The 19604-nt window shown below is 47.5% G+C and overlaps 1 protein-coding gene across 1 annotated transcript; it reads right to left on the bottom strand.

Annotated features, from left to right (window-relative positions):
- Positions 1–1388: 1388 nt before the first annotated feature.
- LOC141728190 (uncharacterized) lies at positions 1389–19279 on the bottom strand. The gene is made up of 2 exons (XM_074535126.1): positions 18439–19279; positions 1389–4215 (listed from the first exon to the last, which is right to left on the bottom strand). The coding sequence occupies exon 2, from the start codon at positions 3488–3490 to the stop codon at positions 2051–2053; it is 1440 nt and encodes a 479-aa protein (XP_074391227.1). The 5' UTR covers positions 3491–4215; positions 18439–19279; the 3' UTR covers positions 1389–2050.
- Positions 19280–19604: the final 325 nt, after the last annotated feature.

Here is a 19604-nt window from a genome sequence, read left to right as displayed (position 1 = left end):
TTTTCCACCTTGTTGCCTAAACAATGGAAAAAATTTTGGAAGAGATGGAAAATGGGAGAACTACACTTTCGATTTTAAAAGTCTTCCTAAACAACTCTGTTTGGGTGAAAATCCTTTTTTGTCAAAGCCAAAGCAACCAAACAAACATAAGTAAAGATTCAGGGGTTCCAAAGCATTTCCAGAACAATGGGTCGTTCATGATTTCTCACCATATTTTCCACTGAATGTTGCCTTCTGATACAAGGCAGGCGGCCTGGTTTCAGGAGACAGCACGGTGACCCATTCCCCAGGGTCACTCGGGCCTAAGAAACACGCGGACACCAATATGGTGGAGGATCAAAGGCCTTTATTCTCTCTTCCCGTGGGGTTTTATAGTCTAGGGGGCTTCTACGTCAGGTGGGGGTCTGTCCTTACCATCTATGGTTAGTAGGGGATGGAAAGTTACCTGGGCAAGTGGAAAGTTACCGGAATCCAGTTCGGTGGGCTACATTCCTATGTTAATTTTCTTATCTAAGGGGGCAGGGGCCCTGTCTTCCCGTAACATCACGAGATCTTCCGAACGCCAGGCCCTATCTGCTACATCTCCCCCCCCTTTTTCACAAATGAATGAGGTAGTCATACACTGAAATGAGGTATAAGGTTGCAGTTCAATAGGGAAAACGGGGTTTGGTAAATCTGAGTAAGCTTTCGCCAGTCAAGGTTAGAACTTGTGGCTGGCAGTGTTCCCTGGTTGGATTCGCCGCCCGATGAACAGGATGTTGGCTCGTTCCAGGCGGGCCTGAACAAATGAGACCAGCTTGTTCAGCAGGCAAGGTCCGAAGGTAACCGCTAGAAGTAGCAATGCCAGTGGACCTATTAGGGTAGAAATCAGAGTGGTTAGCCATGGTGATTGATTGAACCAGGATTCGAACCAGCCCTGTTGGGCTTCCCTGTCCTTCTGCCTCTGAGCCAGTCTGTTTCTGAGTTCTGCCATGGAGTCTCTCACGACTCCTGTGTGGTCTGCATAGAAGCAGCACTCCTCTCTCAAGGCGGCACACAGGCCCCCTTGCTGCATGAACAGGAGGTCCAGACCTCGCCTGTTCTGCAAGACCACTTCCGAGAGAGAGGAGACTGACTTCTCCAGGAAGGAGATGGATTTCTCGATCCTTTGCAGGTCCTCGTCGATGGTCATTTGCAGCTGGGACAGTCCTTGGTGCTGTGTTGCTAGGGCTGAGACACCCGTTGCCGTTCCCGCCGCTCCTAAACCGAGCAGCATTGCGATAGTTACACCTGTTATTATTTCTCTTTTGTGGAGCCGGCTGGGTTCCTCAAAAAGGTGGTACACTTCTTCGTCTGAGTGGTACAGGACCCTAGGAACAATCAGAACTTGGACACAAAAGTCGTTAGAGTCATCAAATTTGGCAAGAGACACACAGGGACTCACTCCAGATCGCTGGCAAACCCACATCCCAGGTGCGGATGGGACTACCCACTTATTGTTTTTCCTGTTAGGCTTGACAACTTTGGTGCAGACGTTGCCTCTCCGCCTAGCTAGGGTTGCATTGCCAAAGCATCTGCCCTGGCCTGTGACTTGACTCAGGGTGATTCCTTTCCGAGGGGTTTCCCATCTGCACTGGTGAGGGGCATCGGCTGTGGAGTAACTGAAGGGAGTGTTTAAAGTGATTCCTTCATAAACGGGGGGTTTGACATCGTAGCAAAGCCAGCAGGATTCGGTTAGGTTAGGGTTGGATTCATTCAGGGATATAAAGGTAGCTTCTAACATACGAAGGATTGGGTCTGAGTACGATCTGGCTGCACGGTCTGTCTGAAAGACTTCCGCATGGCCGGTTGGGACTTTGCTAACTCTAGTGGGTAGGGTTTTAGGGTAGGTTGCGTTTTTCTTTTTGGCAAGCTTTTAATCACTTTGTTTGGTCCGACCGCTCGGCCATTGCACCGTAAGCGGGGATGCAAAATTGACCGCTCCCTGTGAGGGCACAGGGCACGAGGGTCTCCTGCCCCCCTGGGGGTCGCCGTGGCTGGGCCGCTGCATCGGGGTGTCTTCCCGCAGCTCCTACAATCCCTCTCGGGCGTGCTCGGAGCAAGGATGCTGCCAGGGAAAGCTGTGCCGGCTGGGGACAGCTCGCTGAGTTGCTGCCTTTCCCCAGAAGCCTGGGCTAACGCGGTCGTCCCGCCACCCCTGTTTAAATAGAATCCGCCCTGCCCCATCAAAAAGCATGCGGCTTATTTGCGTAATATCAAAAGTGAACAGAACATTATTGTTAGAAAGGTCGTTCACAAACGTGGGTACTACAGCTGAATTGACTCCTCTTTCTGAAATCGCTTTGACTTCCCTTAGGTTAACTGGGGTATATGCCCCCCGCTGGTTTCCCTGTGCTCCGGCAACCCCCACCGGGAAAGCGTTCATGGGGGCTGCCGGCGCTCGGTCCCTACAAGCTGTCTTTGTTTTTCCCCAATCCGTGAGTTTGTGTTGCGACCGTTTCCCGATATTGTTTAAAGCTTTATTAGGTTTCGCTCGAAACAGTATTAATTCTGCTCTCTCGGTTTCCGAGTCCCAGCCGGGCTCGGTCCGACCCCGCTCCTCCCTTCGGGGGTGGTGCCGTTCCTTCTCCCTGCGCTCCCCCCGCCTCCTGCCGGGGGAGGTCCTTGCCCTATAAGGACCTAATTTGAATAGAGCGCTCTGATTGGTCTTTCGCTCCACTGCGGGGGCCGCCCCTTCTCCCCCCTCTCCCGCACATGCGTTCTGGGGCGCGCTGACTGCATTTCCGCCCCCCGTCTCCTTACTTCCGCCCTCACCATGTGTTTCGGCGCCATCTTCAAACCCATACGGCGGCGGGGAGTCGGCGCCGCTCCCGGCGGGGTCGGCCGCGTTCCGCGCCTCCTCTGCCTGTCCCCGGCAGAAGAGCTGCGCGTGCCGCTCTGCCTCCCGCGCTGGGCTGGTGGCCGGCGGGGAAGGGACGGATAGAGAAACCGCGGATTTTTCGGAAGGTTCCGCGGGGGGGCTGGGACCCGGCGGGCTCCGCGAGAGGGTCGGGGGGTCCCATGGGGGCTCCGGGGGGTCCCCTGGGGAGTCTGGGCTCGGGCTCGGGAAGGGGTGGAACGCTCCCGGCCCCGGCATATTCCCGCATTCAATCCGATCGCTCTCAGACACTGTGTGAGTCGCGGCCCCCGCCCCCCGCTTTACTGCAAGAAATAAACGTATATGCGCGACTTTCCACGTCTCCTGTTCTTCTAATGCCTTGCGTAGGGCCTCTTCTCCTTTCCCCCACGCTTTGAGGCTTTTACCATTGCCTGAGGACTTAGTATCCTCTGCTAAGGCGGCAGTGCGCTTCTCCCGCACTTCCGAATATAATATATTTACCGGACGTTCGATCGTCCCGAGCTCTAGGAGCCTTGCAATAGCAAGATTAGAATTCCTGAGCTCACACTTAATTCTACATTCTATCCTAAACTGTGCATGCATATCTGATACGACCTTTGCATAGGATTCCATGTTCCTTGCCGGTCCGGGGACGTCTCCCCCGCTGCAGTCGGACCTGCCGCTGCAGCCGCTGTCTCCCGTCCAGGCGAATTCCCGTTCCCCGGGCGCTGATCGGCTTCCCGGGTTTCGGCACCAGAATGTTGCCTTCTGATACAAGGCAGGCGGCCTGGTTTCAGGAGACAGCACGGTGACCCATTCCCCAGGGTCACTCGGGCCTAAGAAACACGCGGACACCAATATGGTGGAGGATCAAAGGCCTTTATTCTCTCTTCCCGTGGGGTTTTATAGTCTAGGGGGCTTCTACGTCAGGTGGGGGTCTGTCCTTACCATCTATGGTTAGTAGGGGATGGAAAGTTACCTGGGCAAGTGGAAAGTTACCGGAATCCAGTTCGGTGGGCTACATTCCTATGTTAATTTTCTTATCTAAGGGGGCAGGGGCCCTGTCTTCCCGTAACATCACGAGATCTTCCGAACGCCAGGCCCTATCTGCTACAACTGAAGCAGCAGATTTGGCTTCCCAGGGTGCTGACAGGTATACGGCTGCAGCTTTGTGCCCACCAGCCAGCCCCAGCGCAGTCCTGGCTCACCAGTACCAGTGCATACCCCATCCATTGCTGTCACTGCACCAGCGTCCCATCCCTAGTTCCGCTCTTCCAGTTTAGATGGAAATGCCATTATTCGAACCCCTCATTCAATAAACATGAGTCTGCATGAAGTCAGGTTTGAAACTTCCCTTCCTTAAAGAAATTAAAATAAGTAATGGTTAATACTAATAGACTTGATCCTGTTTTGTATTGACATGTCTATATTCTGACCCATGAATTAATGAATTACTCCTCCATCACCCCCAGGATGTTCCCAAAACATGCTAAGTTACATGGTCACAGCCTCTTTCCTACTCTACCTTATGTGATCCCCAGATACACCACGACAATCACAACATCCTTTCAATAACTTCAAACCTCAAGAGCCAGAACTACAACCATAATCACGCAACTAAATAATGAGGCTTCCCAGTGCAAAATGGAAGCAAGAGAGCATTCCCATTTTGCCTTGCCAAACTCCAGTCCTTCTTTCAGTGGCCTCCTCATTATGTGCAAAATAATTGGACTCCTATCCTCACGCTCATTGGGGAGCAGGAATAGTGTCGTCACTTGCTCATCACACAAATGGCTTTCTGAATCAGGGCACCACGGCTCCTGCACACCCCCTGTGACAGCAGAAATAAGCAGGGGGGTCCCACAGTCCCTCTGCCACCCACACCGTGGCATGGGACACAAAAGGAGACAGTGCCTCGCACCAAGGTCAGCAATCACATGTGCAACACAATAATCTTGCATGGCCTCAATTAATCTGCTTTTGTCCCTCCATCCATAAAACCCAAAGACAATGGGTTTGGCTATCCCTGCATGGGAATGCAGGGTTGACACAAGTTTTATCTTTATTTTTAACAACCAAAATAAAACATATTTTCTGCAATTCTGACTACTCTTTGCTTTATGCAATCAACCCCTGATTAAACTGCTATCTCATCTTCCTTACTGTGTGAGGACTGCAAGTCTGTTTAGGGTCCTTTTCAGCTCACTGACCTACTTGCTACCAAAAAGACAGGCATTAATAGGATTTCCTCTCTCTTTTAATTTCTGCTATTGCCTTCTTCCTAATTGCCGTTTCCCAAATAGGGTTCCTGTAAGTTAAGCATGCTTACCTTATCAAAAACTTTCATCCAGAATTTCCACAAAACACAATGCCCAAATGCCCTCATGCTCTCAACAGAAGATATCTACAGAAAGTATTTTATCAATTTCTAATCATCCTGGATCTTCAAATCAAGAGAAGCCCAGTAGTAACACAGTCTCTCTCTCTCTAAATATCTTTCATTATTGTTTTCTTTCACCAACACAGTTCTCTAACAGATACTAGTGTGGTAGCATTACTGGAGGTCACTAAACTCACTCAAGGTGATAAGAGGGGAACTTTTCTCATCCAATTCAGCCAGCTAAAATTTATGAATCTAATCTAAATGAGTCAACTTCACTGCCATGGTAATCAGTGTAAGCAGCATGAATCACCCACCCTGAGTTCCTGGCCAGATACATGGGAAGGAAGGAATGAAACCCACCTGGAAGGGCTTATCATTAACCATAGAGGGAGGCTGTGTTACTAAGCTGGGGTGACCTTTCATGCATGGAATTCCTTTATCTCTAGCTCTGCTGATGATAAGGAGGGCAGGGGACCTGTCTTCTTTGGTGGGGAGGGCATCAGTTCCCAGGATTCGGACAAACCGCAGTTCATGGGTGATATTTGACTACTTCAATGTCTAAACCAGTTTTCTTTAGAAAAATACAACTTCAATGCTGTTCTCAATAGTCCCTTATAGGAAAGGGAAAAGGAGGAAGGAAACCTGAAGTCAAATCAACATCCACAGTGCCCAAACCAACATGAGTGACCTTTCAAAGCACTGCAGTGCTAGATCAAGCTTATGTGTCTTCTTCCTCCTGGGCAGAATTGCTGAGCATAGTCTGCCACTCATCAAAAATCTGAGGACAGCTGGGTCCCAGATCTCACTCAACCTCTAGTACTTGTGAGGCCATGGAGCAAGTCAGTTCACCTGCCTCTGCCTTGATTCCTTAATTTCTAAAATGGGAGCAAGTCAGGATCTTGTCCTCACTCATGAAGCCTTTTGATATGTATCAGTGAAACAAACTACAGGTTTGTGGGCTGGAGCTGTGTCTCCAAAGCACAGACACAAGCCTCCAGAAGGGGCTGGCTGGGATGACCAGTGAGACCACACCAGATAGCAGCAGCTCAGGGCTGCTTAGCAGCATTTTCACTTGTTATCAGTCATTCCTATCGATCTGCTCCATCATCTCCCTCCTTCTAAAGGTTCATCTTACGCAACACTAAATACCAAGATATAGCAGATATTTTCTGGGAGCTCATTAAAGAAAGCAATGGCTAGAACAAATCGGGATCCCTGTGCGGTCTGTGCAGTACTACTACTGCAGGTGGAGCACAGGTCTGTCCATTTAAATAGTGAGGGCTTGGTACTAACCCCTTCCCAGGAGACAGAGCTTTGGGACTTACGGCTAGGAATGAGACAAGCTAACGTTGGCACTGAAACCTTGACCATCAGAGATTCTGCAGGCTTGTACAATACAAGACAATGCAAGACCTGAAGGTAATAGGTAATAACACTTCTCTACAAATGAATTTGGGAAATATTCCCTAATGTGTCAGAGTTTCAAGGTTTCCACTTTTCCCTCCAGTTTTTTTTTTCAGTGGAAAAAACACGGGCATGTGGGGACAAGGATGGTAAAATGGTTTCCTTGGAGGGATTGTTGGTCTGTAGACTTATTTTCTTCATTCCATAACCACTAAGTGACTATGTCGGGGCAGATTTCAAAGTCTGGGTATTATAAAATATCCCAAACCTTTATATGTTCACAGCACAGTCAGCCATGAAGTCTGCTTCAACTCAGGGTCCACTCTCAGGAAGAAAAGAGTTACCGGTTTTGCAAATGGTGGCAAACCCCACATACACCTCATTCCTGTTTTTGTCCCAATGACATAATTAAGAGCTAAAAAAGAATCAGTACAAGAAAGCAAGCTAGAAAAAAGGTTTTTCTTTTAAATTAACAGACTGATTGATACCTGCAAAATACACAGTCTGGTGTGTTTTAACTTAATGGTGTGGTTTTGTTTGGGTCATGATAAAATAACATTACTGAGAATGAAGTGCTCCTGCTGGCAATGGCAAAGAGGAGATGAGTTCAGTCTATAGCATTCCTGCATGTGGATCTCAAGAGCCACCTGATTCCTCCAGCATCACCTGGGGTTTACCTGCTGGAATAAGCAGGCTGAAGTACCTCCATTTGCAAGGGATGACATGCAGCTCTGCACAATGGTTGGTTTAAAAGTCCTGCTCTGCAAACAGCAGGTGCTCAGCAAGCACTCTGCAAAGGGCTCTGCTCCCATCTCCACCACATCAGCTTCAGCCTTATGCTCATTGCCCAAAGAAAGGAAGGAAAGAGCAAACCAACCAGTGACATCTCCCTCAGGAAACACACCCAAAATTAATCCAACTTTGCCATTTCCACAGAATCTCACCCCTAGGACTTCCTAGCAGGTATATATGAAAAGAAGATATATTCAAAGACTTCATTTTTTCTTTTGGATAGGAAACCTGGCACTGACTTTATTAAGGCATATTTGAGCAAATGCCATGCCACAGGCAGCTCTGGCTTTAGAAGGCTGTTTTGATAGACCCAGAGCTGAGTATTACTGCAGATAAAGCTATCCTAAAAATCCAGCCCTGAGCTGTCATTTCATTACACTCAGAACTGTATAACCAAGAAAGGTTTTCAATTACAACTCGGGCTTATATTTTTAAATATTTGTTATAGTTAGCCCTGGATATTTTGATGTGAAACTTGATCAACATGTTGATATATACAGAGATTAAGTCATCCAGCTTCTACTGGCAAGGAAACAAACATTCACGAGAAGTCACTATTCCTTTTGTCTGAAATCCAAAGAATCAGATTCTAACCTCTGCTTCACTCTGGTGGATGGAAAATGACTCCAAAACCGCCAAGATGTACTTAAGCAAGAGGACAGCAGAAACTAGGACTTCTGCTGACCTTCAGCAATAAACACAGTTACACTGTCAGTACAATAAAGACAGCCCACGCATAAAGTGCACCCTGAAGGTGGCCAACCCTATTAGGAACGGCCTTAAAACACATAAGAGCAACATTATTTAAATCCAGTAAGGACATACCACAATAACAGCCACAATCCTCAACATACACACACACCGCACAAGAACTCCCACTCCCCACAGGATAATGACCTACATAATTTTTGCTTAATGACGCCTATTAGAGCCAGTGCATATCTCCATACAGCCCCTGAAGGGCATTGGCAAGGCTGGCCGTGAGCACAGCATGCTCTGTGGCCATGACAAGCTCCCTGCCCAGCCTGCCTGCTGTGCAAGCCCCAGCTGCCCCGGAGCGCCTGCCCTTGGGTTCATCAGCTCCGGAGAGGGCTTCACCTCCTGCTGCAGTTTTGGTCCTGGTGGCAAGGCGTGAACAACCCTCAAGATGCAGGGTTGAGTGAGTAACAGCGCTCCTACAGCTCCAGCAGGACATCCATCAGGAGAGAAATTACTTTTAATGTAAAACGCTAAGCTCTCTTTTGCACTGGTATATGGAACTGCAGCTGGGCATGGTAGAAGAGCGCACAGGAGATAAAAAAGCAACAAAAGTGAGAAAGGCAGATTATATGCACAAAGGATCACTGCAGGATACTTCAATTTCCCTCCTTTTGCCAAGACCATCTTAATGTGGATGCAAGCCAGGCCAGTCCACACTGCAGGTGAATTCTTTGCAGGGCATACACTGCAAGCTGTGATAGACTGTTATATCTGCAGGAATCGTGGAATGCTAAATTCATCTTCAATTTGGTTTGAGGAGAAGTTGTGCATCACAGCAATTGGGAAGCCAAAAGAAAATCTCTTAGAATAATCAGTGAGAAAACTGATGTGAATTTCTTCAAAAAATGCATTCCTGTAGCTCATCTGCCTATCACAGTAATGCCTTAATTAAAGTTTCTGGGAACAGGTAGAAACACTGCTTTTATTATTACTACCAGCTTCATTTTTATATACAAAACAACAAACCAGTACTGTACGGGATGAAGCATTCCCAAAGTTACCAAATTTTGAGAAGTCAAATTTGATTCAATCTCAGCCAGATCCTCCATACATCACTGTCTCTCAGAATCTATGTCCAGACACATCTTCCACTTGCATGTGGTTAGATAACGAAAAACTAAGTCTGAAAGCCCATTTCAGGTTTGTCAATCTAAGAACACCAAACAAAGATATCAGCCATGTTGTTCTAGCCATGCTGAAAGTCTCAGGTATTTAAGACAGTTAAAAAAAAAAAAAGCCAGTAAAAGGCTAATACAGCTGCAGTTCCCTATCCATCTTTCTCGTATAGTCCAGGACCCCAAAACTTCCATGTTCCTTTTCTGAGTCACCATCATCAGAAAACTGCATCCACCCAGTGTTTCTTTTCCCCACCCTTTACTCCTCCACATGCATTAACTCAGAAAGAGCAGTACATTCTACTCACAGAAGATTACCTTGCAATCTTCTTCCTTTCACTTTTTCCTTAGTCCTTCCATACACACAGTCTACACATGAACAAGGCAGCTGTGGATCAGCTGATATTTGTTAATTCTCAAGAATCATTTCAGCTGTCACTAATCCACTGCAGAGAGAAACAGCTCTTGGAAGGGTGTTTCAGAATGCAGCTTCTCAAAACAGCTGAGGAAGCAGAGAGAAAGGAACAGAACTCTGCATCCTGATGCTTTAACACGGGATGCAGGTCTTTTCCCTACTCCATGATAATCCATAGGGAACCACCTATGGTTCCAGCAGGGCCCTTCAGGCTCTCGCTGTCAGTGTGACCTGCTGGTTTACTCCAGAGCAGAACTCAAGCATGCACTGTGCAAGCTCAGAGGAGCAGGGCCCAGCATGAGTCCAGCTACACCCCACCACATCAGTCCACCCAAAGACAAACCACAGCCAAACATGGATTGGCAAAGGACAATGCTCAAAGCCCCGAAAGCAGCATACACGTGCCTCACCATTTACTCCTGACCTCACGACATGGATGCAAAGCACACAGAAAATTTACTTATAGTCCTAATGATCTGAATCACTGTGGTTTTCACTCATGCAGTAAACCATACCAAAGGAGCCTTGTGGGCATCTTTAAACATTCCCTGCACCAAACATGCTGGGTAGAGAACCTCCCAAAGAGGTGCTGCCTTGCAAAGCTGAGGGAAGTGAGCCAGCAGCCTGCATGGCTCAGGGCTGGAAAAACCTCATCCAACGCACAGCAGGCAAGGAAAAGCCTCATCCAATGCACCAAAGGTGATCCAAAGCTCACACATAATTTGGAGAGAACTGTGTTCACACATGGAAGGTCAACAGCAAGACTTTAAAACCAGTCTGCTCCCTGAAGACTCACAAAAACCTCAGAATTATTCAGCCCCCTGGGTCCAGGCAAGTGACAGAAGTGTCAAAAGGCTTCACCATCACAACTATTCAGTATCTGACAACATGGAAGGCTTTGGCTACTGGAAAGCAACATTTGCCTTTTCACTCTGTTTGCATCCAGGCCCTAAATGAAAAACCCCAGCTTAAAATAACAATAGTAACAATTACTCCTGCTGTTCTACCCCGTCCTCTAGCTTCTCTGCTAGAGGATCACTTCCTTCTGGATAGGGCTTGTCAAACCCTAGACTTGTCTAAGTTTGGACTACTACAATATTATGAACACCCTCTACCAAGGGCAAAGCAGAAGCAACTTTTTTTTTTTTTTTTTTACAAAGTGCAAGAACAAAGAAAAAGGCTGTTCTTCTCTAAAAGAAACCAGCAATTATGCTTCCTTGAAAATCACAGCAGTGAATAGTGGTGTCTCAATTTTGACTAAAAAATATCACAGCAAACCTCTGGAAAAAAATGTCTATGTAAAACCTCAGCTCTGAGTTTATTGACTACCAGTGTATCCATCACTGCACTACAGCAAAAATCCATAAAGCTAGGTCATCCCAACACATGCTGGCAACGCTATCTCACTTGCAGTCACACCATAAAGATGCAGCCAGGCAAGCAGTGACTTCACTCACCTGGACTGCAGCAAGAGTTGCCATTACCTAATTGCCACACAGAGGATGAATGAAACGCTTTCCAACACCAGCTTTCAAAAAGAACTCAAAAACCAAACCTGAACAACCAACCTAACCAAACCCACCCCACACATACATATCTCAAAACTGTTAACTGCTTATTTAAATATAGACACATGGATAGACAAGAAGCTTCTGGACAAACTCAAACACAAAAAGGAAGCTTCCAGAGGATGGCAGCAAGGACAGGCAGTCTGAAAAAAATACAGAGAGACTATCTAAGCAAACAGGAAGCAGGTTAGAAAAGCCAGAGAACTAACAGAATTAATTCAGGCCAGGAATGTAAAGGGCAACAAGAAAAGATTCCATAGCTACAGCAGTGAACATTTTCCAAGGGCATGTAGTGATAGAATAAGGGGTAATGTATTAAATCTGAAAGCCGTCAGGTTCAGATTAGATATTAGGAAGAAATTATTTACTGTGAGAGTGGTGAGACACTGAAACAGGTTACCCAGCAAAATTGCAGCTACTTCATCCCTGGAAGTTTTCAAGGCCATTTTGGATAGGGCTTTGAGCAACATGACCCAGTGGAATGTGTCCATCCCCAGGGAAGGAGAGTTGGAACTACCTATCTTTAAGGTCCTTTCCAACCCAAACCATTGTAGGATTACATGAAATGTGATGAGTCATCCAAAAAATTCACTCTGTAACAGAATACAAAGGCATCCACTTAAGACTCTAGGTGCCATGATTTGTTTAAGCAATGTGGGACATAATCATGTTTCATATTAAGAAGACACTAGTGCGACACATCTGATAGCAAAACGGACATTTATAATGTCACTATATGCACTTACCAAGAAATATAACCTGCGCAATCATGTTAAGTGCTCAGATGGTTTAAAGGCAAAAATCGCCTATGTTCAATGTTATTTAGGAATATTAATAAGCTCCTTTATTTTTAGATTTAAAACATTAATAGCTGCTCTGAAGAGGGCTCACTTTTAACCTTTGACAACATTCAAGTGTCTGTAATTTTTATCAGATTGTTTGGATTTTGATTGAGCTCAAGTCCTGAAGCTACAATTAAACTTGCAGCTACCTTCTCTCAATAGGCTTCCTGCAACAGCTGGAAGACTCTTTGAAGTCTGCAAAGACATGGAAGAAACATTATTTATGGCTGGTTTGCAGAGTGCAAGCAGAAACAAGTTGCGTTTCTGGTGCATTTCCAGTGCTGGTGACAGACGATTTCTCACCAGCACTACAGGAAGTCCTCAAAAAATATTTCCTTCTACCCAGATGCTCTACAGGACCAAGCTAAGAAGCTGGAAATGCTGCAGGGCAGGATTTCAAGAGCTCTGAATGGTCCAAAAGCAATTCCTACTACAGTCAGCACTAAATCCCACTACCAGCTCCACTGCAGACAGAAGGGGCCTAACTCAGACTGTTGATGGCTACCTGCCTAGAAAGCCCAGAACATTTCAGGATGCTCTGCTAAACTCATTTAATTTTTTTTTTTTTTAATTAGGGATGTATTTTAAAAAAAGGGGAGAAATCAGCTTAGATAGTAGAACAGGAAGGAGGATTTCAGCCCAGAGAAGTCACTCCACATACTGCCACATCTGTCAGGGCAGCTCTGCAGCCAAGGGACAGAGCTGTGCACTCTGCAGGAGCAGGGAGAAAGCACCAGTGAAGCCCTGCAGCAGGGGCTGCACTGTGGTGGCACATGTGTAATGACCAAGCCAACATGCACTGATGTCAAAGGAAGTTATATTCACATGATGGAAGCCATACAATTAGTAGTGTCATCATCTAGGAGAAAGAAATAAAATATTGTTTTCTCCCAGGCAAAGCCACTGGTGTTTTTCATTTGTGTTAACTTGCTTTACGTGCCTGCAGGGTCCATGCCTTTGATTTACTGTGGATGATGGGCAGTACAGGCATAGACATATTTAGGTGTAATTATTATGGTAACCAGGCTCATACACCAAGAACAGCAGCAAAATCAACAACAGCTCAATAAGATGATGGAGAATTTTCCAACACAAAACCCTACATCTCTCTGCATCCCTGCAACCCTACTCAAGGTCTGCTCTTGATTCTTTCAAGAAAAAAAAGAGTGAAATCAGGAAGTTTTCATTTCAATGGTAGCACTGCTACTAATCTCACACAACACCAACTTCACCCAAAAAGCCCTATATTTTGTAGTTCAGATTTTAGTCTAATCATACAATCATTTATGTTGGAAAATACCTCTAAAACCATGCAGTCCAGCCACTAACCCAGCATCACCAAGTCCACCACTAAACCATGTCCCTAAGTCTCCATCTACACATCCTTAAATCCCTCCAGGGATGGCGACACTTCCCTTGGCAGCCTCTTCCAATGATTGACAGTCCTTTCAATGAGCAAATTTTTCCTAATATCCAATCTTAATATGCCCTGACAGAACTTGACACCATTTCCTCATGTCCTATGGCTTTCTACAGAGCAGAAGAGATGGACCTCCACTAGTTACACACTCCTTTCAAGCAGTCTTGAGAGTGATCAGATCCCCCCTGAGCCTCCTTTTCTCCAGGCTAAACATCCCGAGCTCCCTCAGCTGTTCCTCACCAGTTTTGTGTTCCAGACCCTTCCCCAGCTCCATTTCCCTTCTCTGGCCACTCTCCAGCCCCTCAATGTCCTTCTTGCAGTGAGGGCCCAGAACTGGAAACAGGATTGGAGGTGAGGCCTCACCAGTGCCAAGTACAGGGGGACGGTCACTGCCCTGCTCCTGCTGGCCACACCAGTGCTGATCCAGGCCAGGATGGGCACATGGGCACATTCTGGGCACATTCTGGATCATGTTCAGCCACTGCTAACCAGCACTCCCAGATCCTTTTCTACTGGGAAGCTTTCAAGCCACTCCTCTCCTAGCCTGAAGCACTGCACAAGTTAAGAAAAACAAGCAAGCTAAGAACAGCATCTCTCCTCTCACACTGAATCATTTGATCCATATTCTAGTCCAGCACCCACAAGTGCTGTCTCCAGCTCAGCCTTCAGTTCAAGCACTGAAGAGAACACATTACTTAGGGCTTAGAAACACAGCAAAGATACAATGATGGTTATCATCAACTCTTTGATTTGCACTTATGTTAAAAAAAAAAAAAAAAATCAAACCGCAAACCCAGAAGCCGGAGGTCTGCGCAGATCCCAGAGCAGAGGTTTGAACAACAGCCCAGCAGGGTTTGCTCAGATCCCTCTTCACAGCACTGCCATCTTTTGCTTCCTGACAGTATTAAGAGTGCCCAAAACTTGCCTGCATTAATACACACATCCAGATGTTAACCACTAATATGACTTCGGGGTCTAACACAATGCCTTTTATGACATGTATAGTTTTTTATACTGGGACAAAATGAGGCCCATGCACTTACACAAAGTAAATAAGAATTAGTACTGTTTTGTTTTAGGTGCATAAATCCTCATAGCAAACAAGCTAAGAGATATTAACAAGGTATAATTTATAAAAGTTCAACATATTCTCCTTATTTAAGTCTGTTAAAGTAAGGATGCACATGCAAGACAGGCTACTCAGCTTCACATTAATTTATACTTTCATTTCTTTCATCATCAAACAGGAGAAAAATACCCAAAAGTCTGGTGTGAATGCAAGGTAGAAGAATGTACTGTAAAAGAAAACTGTCTACACTGGAATTGAAGACACCACAGTGTTTCCACTAAAAAAAAAAAATTAAAAAATCACACAGATTCAAATACCTCAATCCTAGTCAACGTTTTTGGTATATATTTAAAAAACTGTCTTCTATTCCACTGGATATAATAAACTGAAGCAACACATTCTTGTTGTGATGATCAGTTTTATTACATGGTCATGACCTGGACTAGCTCTCAATCAGCACTGACTAAACACATATTCTGATATTCTGTACCAAATACCTTTCAAGTTGTGGAAAAAAGTGGCAAACACTTCTCATTTGTCACTGTCATGTAACATAAAAATTTATCTAGATGCTGGATATATGAAGTGTCTCTGAGAATAACTCACTAGATCACATACATACAGAAAACTCAGTCAGTGTGCACAGGCTAAGTAGGGATGAATTAATGAATGTACTGTTGCTTCACATATTGAATGTCTGTCACTAAACCAATAATTTGCAAATGCAGAAGCAGGGACTGGGAGATGCACTGGTTGCAGGCATTGACAGATCCCTCCTCTGCAGTTTCAAGAAGCTAATTGTGCTCAGTTCAGAGTTCTTGATCCATGTTCCTGGGAATGACTCAGGACACAAGCAGCAAGACAGACAGCGTATGTCCACATTTGGGGTTTTGTTTCCACTCCTATCTGCCCTGATTTCCTTCCCAAGAATGCTGTGCTCATGAAAGGCACAGCATGACATCCTAAGAGACTTCTGTCTTCTCTGCCTCACAGACTCAGTCTGGGTGGCAACAGAAAAGCAAAAGCTTCCCTAGAGAACACACCAGGATTACCAACAAGAAGGGAGAACTACTTCTGGATTGAAGTTTTGGCCCATTGTCATCTATGGCAAAACTCCCACTGAAGTCAGCACAGCCAGCATTTCACCTCTGTCGCAGCAATTTTGAGTCCCTGCCCATTCTGCCTTGGAACTTCCAGCCGGCACAATAAGGGTCTAAACAGTGCCAAGAGCTTTTGTATTATGTACTGCAAGCAGAAGTCATGAAACCCTTCACATAAGCAAGCAAATACTCATCAAACAGTTAGGAAATTTAAGACACTGCTGAACTGTAGGGGATTCAGACCTGTAAGCAGAATCATGATGTTTCACACTGGCACATCATTCTAAAACAAACCTTATCCTAACCAACTTTCTGTCCTTCACAAAACCTGCCTGTAAATACAAGCTGTATGACTGCAGTTGGCATGTGTCTAAGGACATTTTAGAACTCAGCACAGAAATATATCTGTAGTGGAACAGCACCTACAAACTGCTCCTAACAAGCAATGGCTAAACACCCTAACTGTCTCCTAATTGTTCATTTTACTGTATTTGACAGAATCCATCAACTAGAGTACATCAGGTCACAGTAGTGCAACATGGTAGGAGCCAGGACAACATAACCTGCCTGAACAGAAGTCCCTCATGTGAGAAACAGAGCAAGCCAGCAATTTAAGGAAACCTGGGGGGGAAGGAGAGGGGGGGGAAAGCAGGTTTTACCCCATCCCTGTCCAGCACACAGGATAACACAACACAGAAATGTAGCACACAGGTCAAGAACCATCCCAGACCCTACTGGCACGCGGGTATGGAGCACAGTCATTACAATGCCAACAGATGCTTTGTTTAGAATCAAGCTTAAAAATAAACAGGAACAAAAGTAAATAAAACTATGGTTTACTGCATCAAGACAAGCACAGCCAACCTGCTGATTTTCTACAACACTAGCACCACCAAAGGATCAGACAGAGGGATATCTACAGTTTGCAGTCCTGCAGTACATTGTCTCCTATCTGGCTCTCTCAACAAGACTCTAGTGTTTTTTGGAACACAACGATCACACCTGTAAGTTCTTTCTTGGTAACACTCAGCAACAGCAAGCTAGATCCGAGAGAACACTCCTTCTCTCCTTGCACCCACCACCAAGTCCTCTCCAAGCAACAAAAGGCAATTTTTGTTAACTTGAAGGAGCAGCCCTCTGAATGCCACCAGGAAGAGACAGACAAGTACTAGCCAGGCTATTCTGCCTTGTTCTGCTTTGCTTTCATCCTCCCACAACTGCTCCAGACCAGGAATGATCCTCAGTGAAAGCAGAGCACCCAGGCAGCAAGCAGAATGGTGCAACAACTCTCTTCTGCATTCCTCATAGTTCATCCTCTCCTGATTTTTAATTCCTTGGCTGAAGACTCGAACCAAATTTCATAAAGCATTTGCTGAATGAGAGACAAGTTGTAACACCTGGGCCTGTGGAGAGGGCTTTTTCTTTCTTTCTGTTGGACAGAAGTTGGTTAAGAATACACAAACCCTGATCCAAAGATACACCTCTCCAAACTGTCTGACAGCACTGCAAAGGGAAAGCAGACGGGTATGAACAGAAGCATTCATTTCCTCGAATCCCTTCCTTTTAACCAAACATGATGCTTTAGTGCCTCTGCCAGGATGCCAGTGCTGACTTTCCTTTATGTCCCATGTATTTGTATTTATTTTAATTGAATCTGGGACTAAGGACACTCGGCAATGCTTAATCCTCTCGACAACAAAGCAAGGGCACTAAGCCACCATGAAAAATAGTAATAAAAAATTTTAAAAAGGTAAAAGACACCCACTGATGCATTCCTTGGGGCACTGCGGCTCTCTTTTCCTCCTGCAAATAATGCAGAGGTATTCAAAAAGTGGGTAGGAGAGGCTGGAATACTTCTTTTAATAGCAGAAGTTAGAGCTGGGAGCAGCACGTTTAACCCATCGCCAGCCGGAGCAGGCTCCCTTCCCAGGGGTGCACATCCCAGCCCTTGCACACACACACGGTGTGAGTTTCGGGGCGCGCAGGGGCTGGGAACCCGCAGCGAGCAGCCCCAGCAAAGCCCGGCAGGGACGAGGGGACACGGCAGCTGCCCCCGCTGCCCCGGACTAAGCGCTCCCCAGCTCCGGAGCCTGCCAACGGGGAGGGCAAGGCGAGCCCTCCCTCCTAAAAACACTGAGGGAAAAAATACATGGACAGAGAGATAGCTAGACAGACAGACAGATAGATAGAACAGGCAGGTCCTCCGGTAACACCCGTCTCTCCCAGTCCAAGCAGCTGCAGCCAGTCCCCAGGCTCAGCCAAGAGCAACTGCAGCTGAAGAGCAGCGACAGACACGCACACACCCTCGCCCTAACTGCCACAAGTTTAAAAGAATAACAAAAAAAAATCAAAAACATCACCACCAAAACGACTACAAAATAAAAGCATTTAAAAGACGGCGAGGAAATTCTTAAAACACGAAAAGCCAGCTCTTGCCTGCTTGCGAAGCGGGAAGCGCACCCGGGGCAGCCGCCCACCGCTGCACCTTGCGGGCAGAGCGGGAGCGGGACCGGCCGCTGTCAGGGAGCGGCGCGGGGATGGCAGCGGGACCCGGCACAGCGCAGGGACACTGTCGCGGTGGAGCCCCCAAGCCAGAAGTTTCCCCGAGTCGCGGCCGAAGCCCCCGAGCCCCCGCGCACCGCCGAGTTTGCCCGGCGGAAAGTTTCTCCGCCATCGCCTCCGCGCCCCTCCCCGAGCCCCAGGCGGGTACGCACCGGCCGGCTCAGCTCCGGGCGCTGCCCCGCGGCCTCCCGCGCTGGATCTCCATGCCGCCTCGGGCGCCGCCGGGCTCTGGCGAGAGGCAGGGAAGGAGAGGAGTGGGGCGCTCCCCGCCCGGCGCCGCGCCGAGCTCAGCGCAGCCTAGCGCAGCCTGCCGGGAGCGCGGCCCGCGCCCGCCTCCCGCCCGCGGGGAGGGACCGCTCCGCCGCCGCCCGCCCGGGCCCAGTCCGGCCCCGCCCGCCGCGGGGCTCCCACCGCCCGCAGCCGGCCCACGGGAGGTCGAGGAGGCGCTCGTGGAATGTCTGCCCTCCAGGGCCCAAGGTCATCCGCGCCGGGCAGGGCGCCGCGCCGCCCCGTGTCCTGCGCTGCCCCCGGGGGTCCCCGCTCCTCTCCTGCCGCCGGGCGGGCGGGCAATGCCGGCTCTGTGCTCACCGGCGGCCGCCCCGGCACCTGCGCCCCGAGCCCTGCCGGAGCCGCGGGGCGGGCGGCGGGAGCCTGGTCCCCGCCTGGGTAGCGCCAGCCCGGTGCCCTCCGACACGGATCCCCGGGTGGCGCTGGCTGAGCACGGGGACACGCTCCGGGATGACAGCCCGATCGCAACCTGCCTGTGAGCGCAGTTGGGTGGCTGAGCCCGAGGACTGCAAGCGCCTGTGATTCTGCCGTGAAAGCTACACCTGTCCAAAGAGCTTTCCTGTAGCTTTAGTAGGAAGGAAATATATTTAGTGCCTTCTGCGCTTGTGAGTTGATATCCAAGTTCTCACTGCCTGTTTTAATAGGGTGTTGTGATGAGGCACCTGTTTGATCATCTGTTCAGTTTGTTTCTTTCACTAGCAGTAGAGCTCGGGCCCCTGCCTGATCAGGTATCTCATTCAAGAGAAAAAGAGAGGGATCACTTTAACATCTTTTTCCTTTTTTTTTTTTTTTTTTAAATAATGTCTACCTTCAGCTATTCCCTGCTCTGCAAGAGCTCTGAAATGCTGCTGCTTTTGTCTGCTTTCTAGTCTGCTCTCTCACTTTGTCCATGCCTCCCACTGGGCTGCAGGTCACAACTGCTAAAGCCAGGGACAGGTAAGAAGGTCCCTGTGAGGACCGGCAGCCAGTTCCATAAAACACTCGTGCCCCAGGCAATTTGCTGCTGAAGGTGAAAAAACAAGTAAGCAAA

The sequence above is a fragment of the Zonotrichia albicollis genome, chromosome 2, assembly GCF_047830755.1.
Source record: "Zonotrichia albicollis isolate bZonAlb1 chromosome 2, bZonAlb1.hap1, whole genome shotgun sequence".
NCBI classification, from domain to species: domain Eukaryota; kingdom Metazoa; phylum Chordata; class Aves; order Passeriformes; family Passerellidae; genus Zonotrichia; species Zonotrichia albicollis.
Note: the sequence above shows the minus strand (reverse complement) of the source record. Positions and strands in the feature narration are given on the sequence as shown.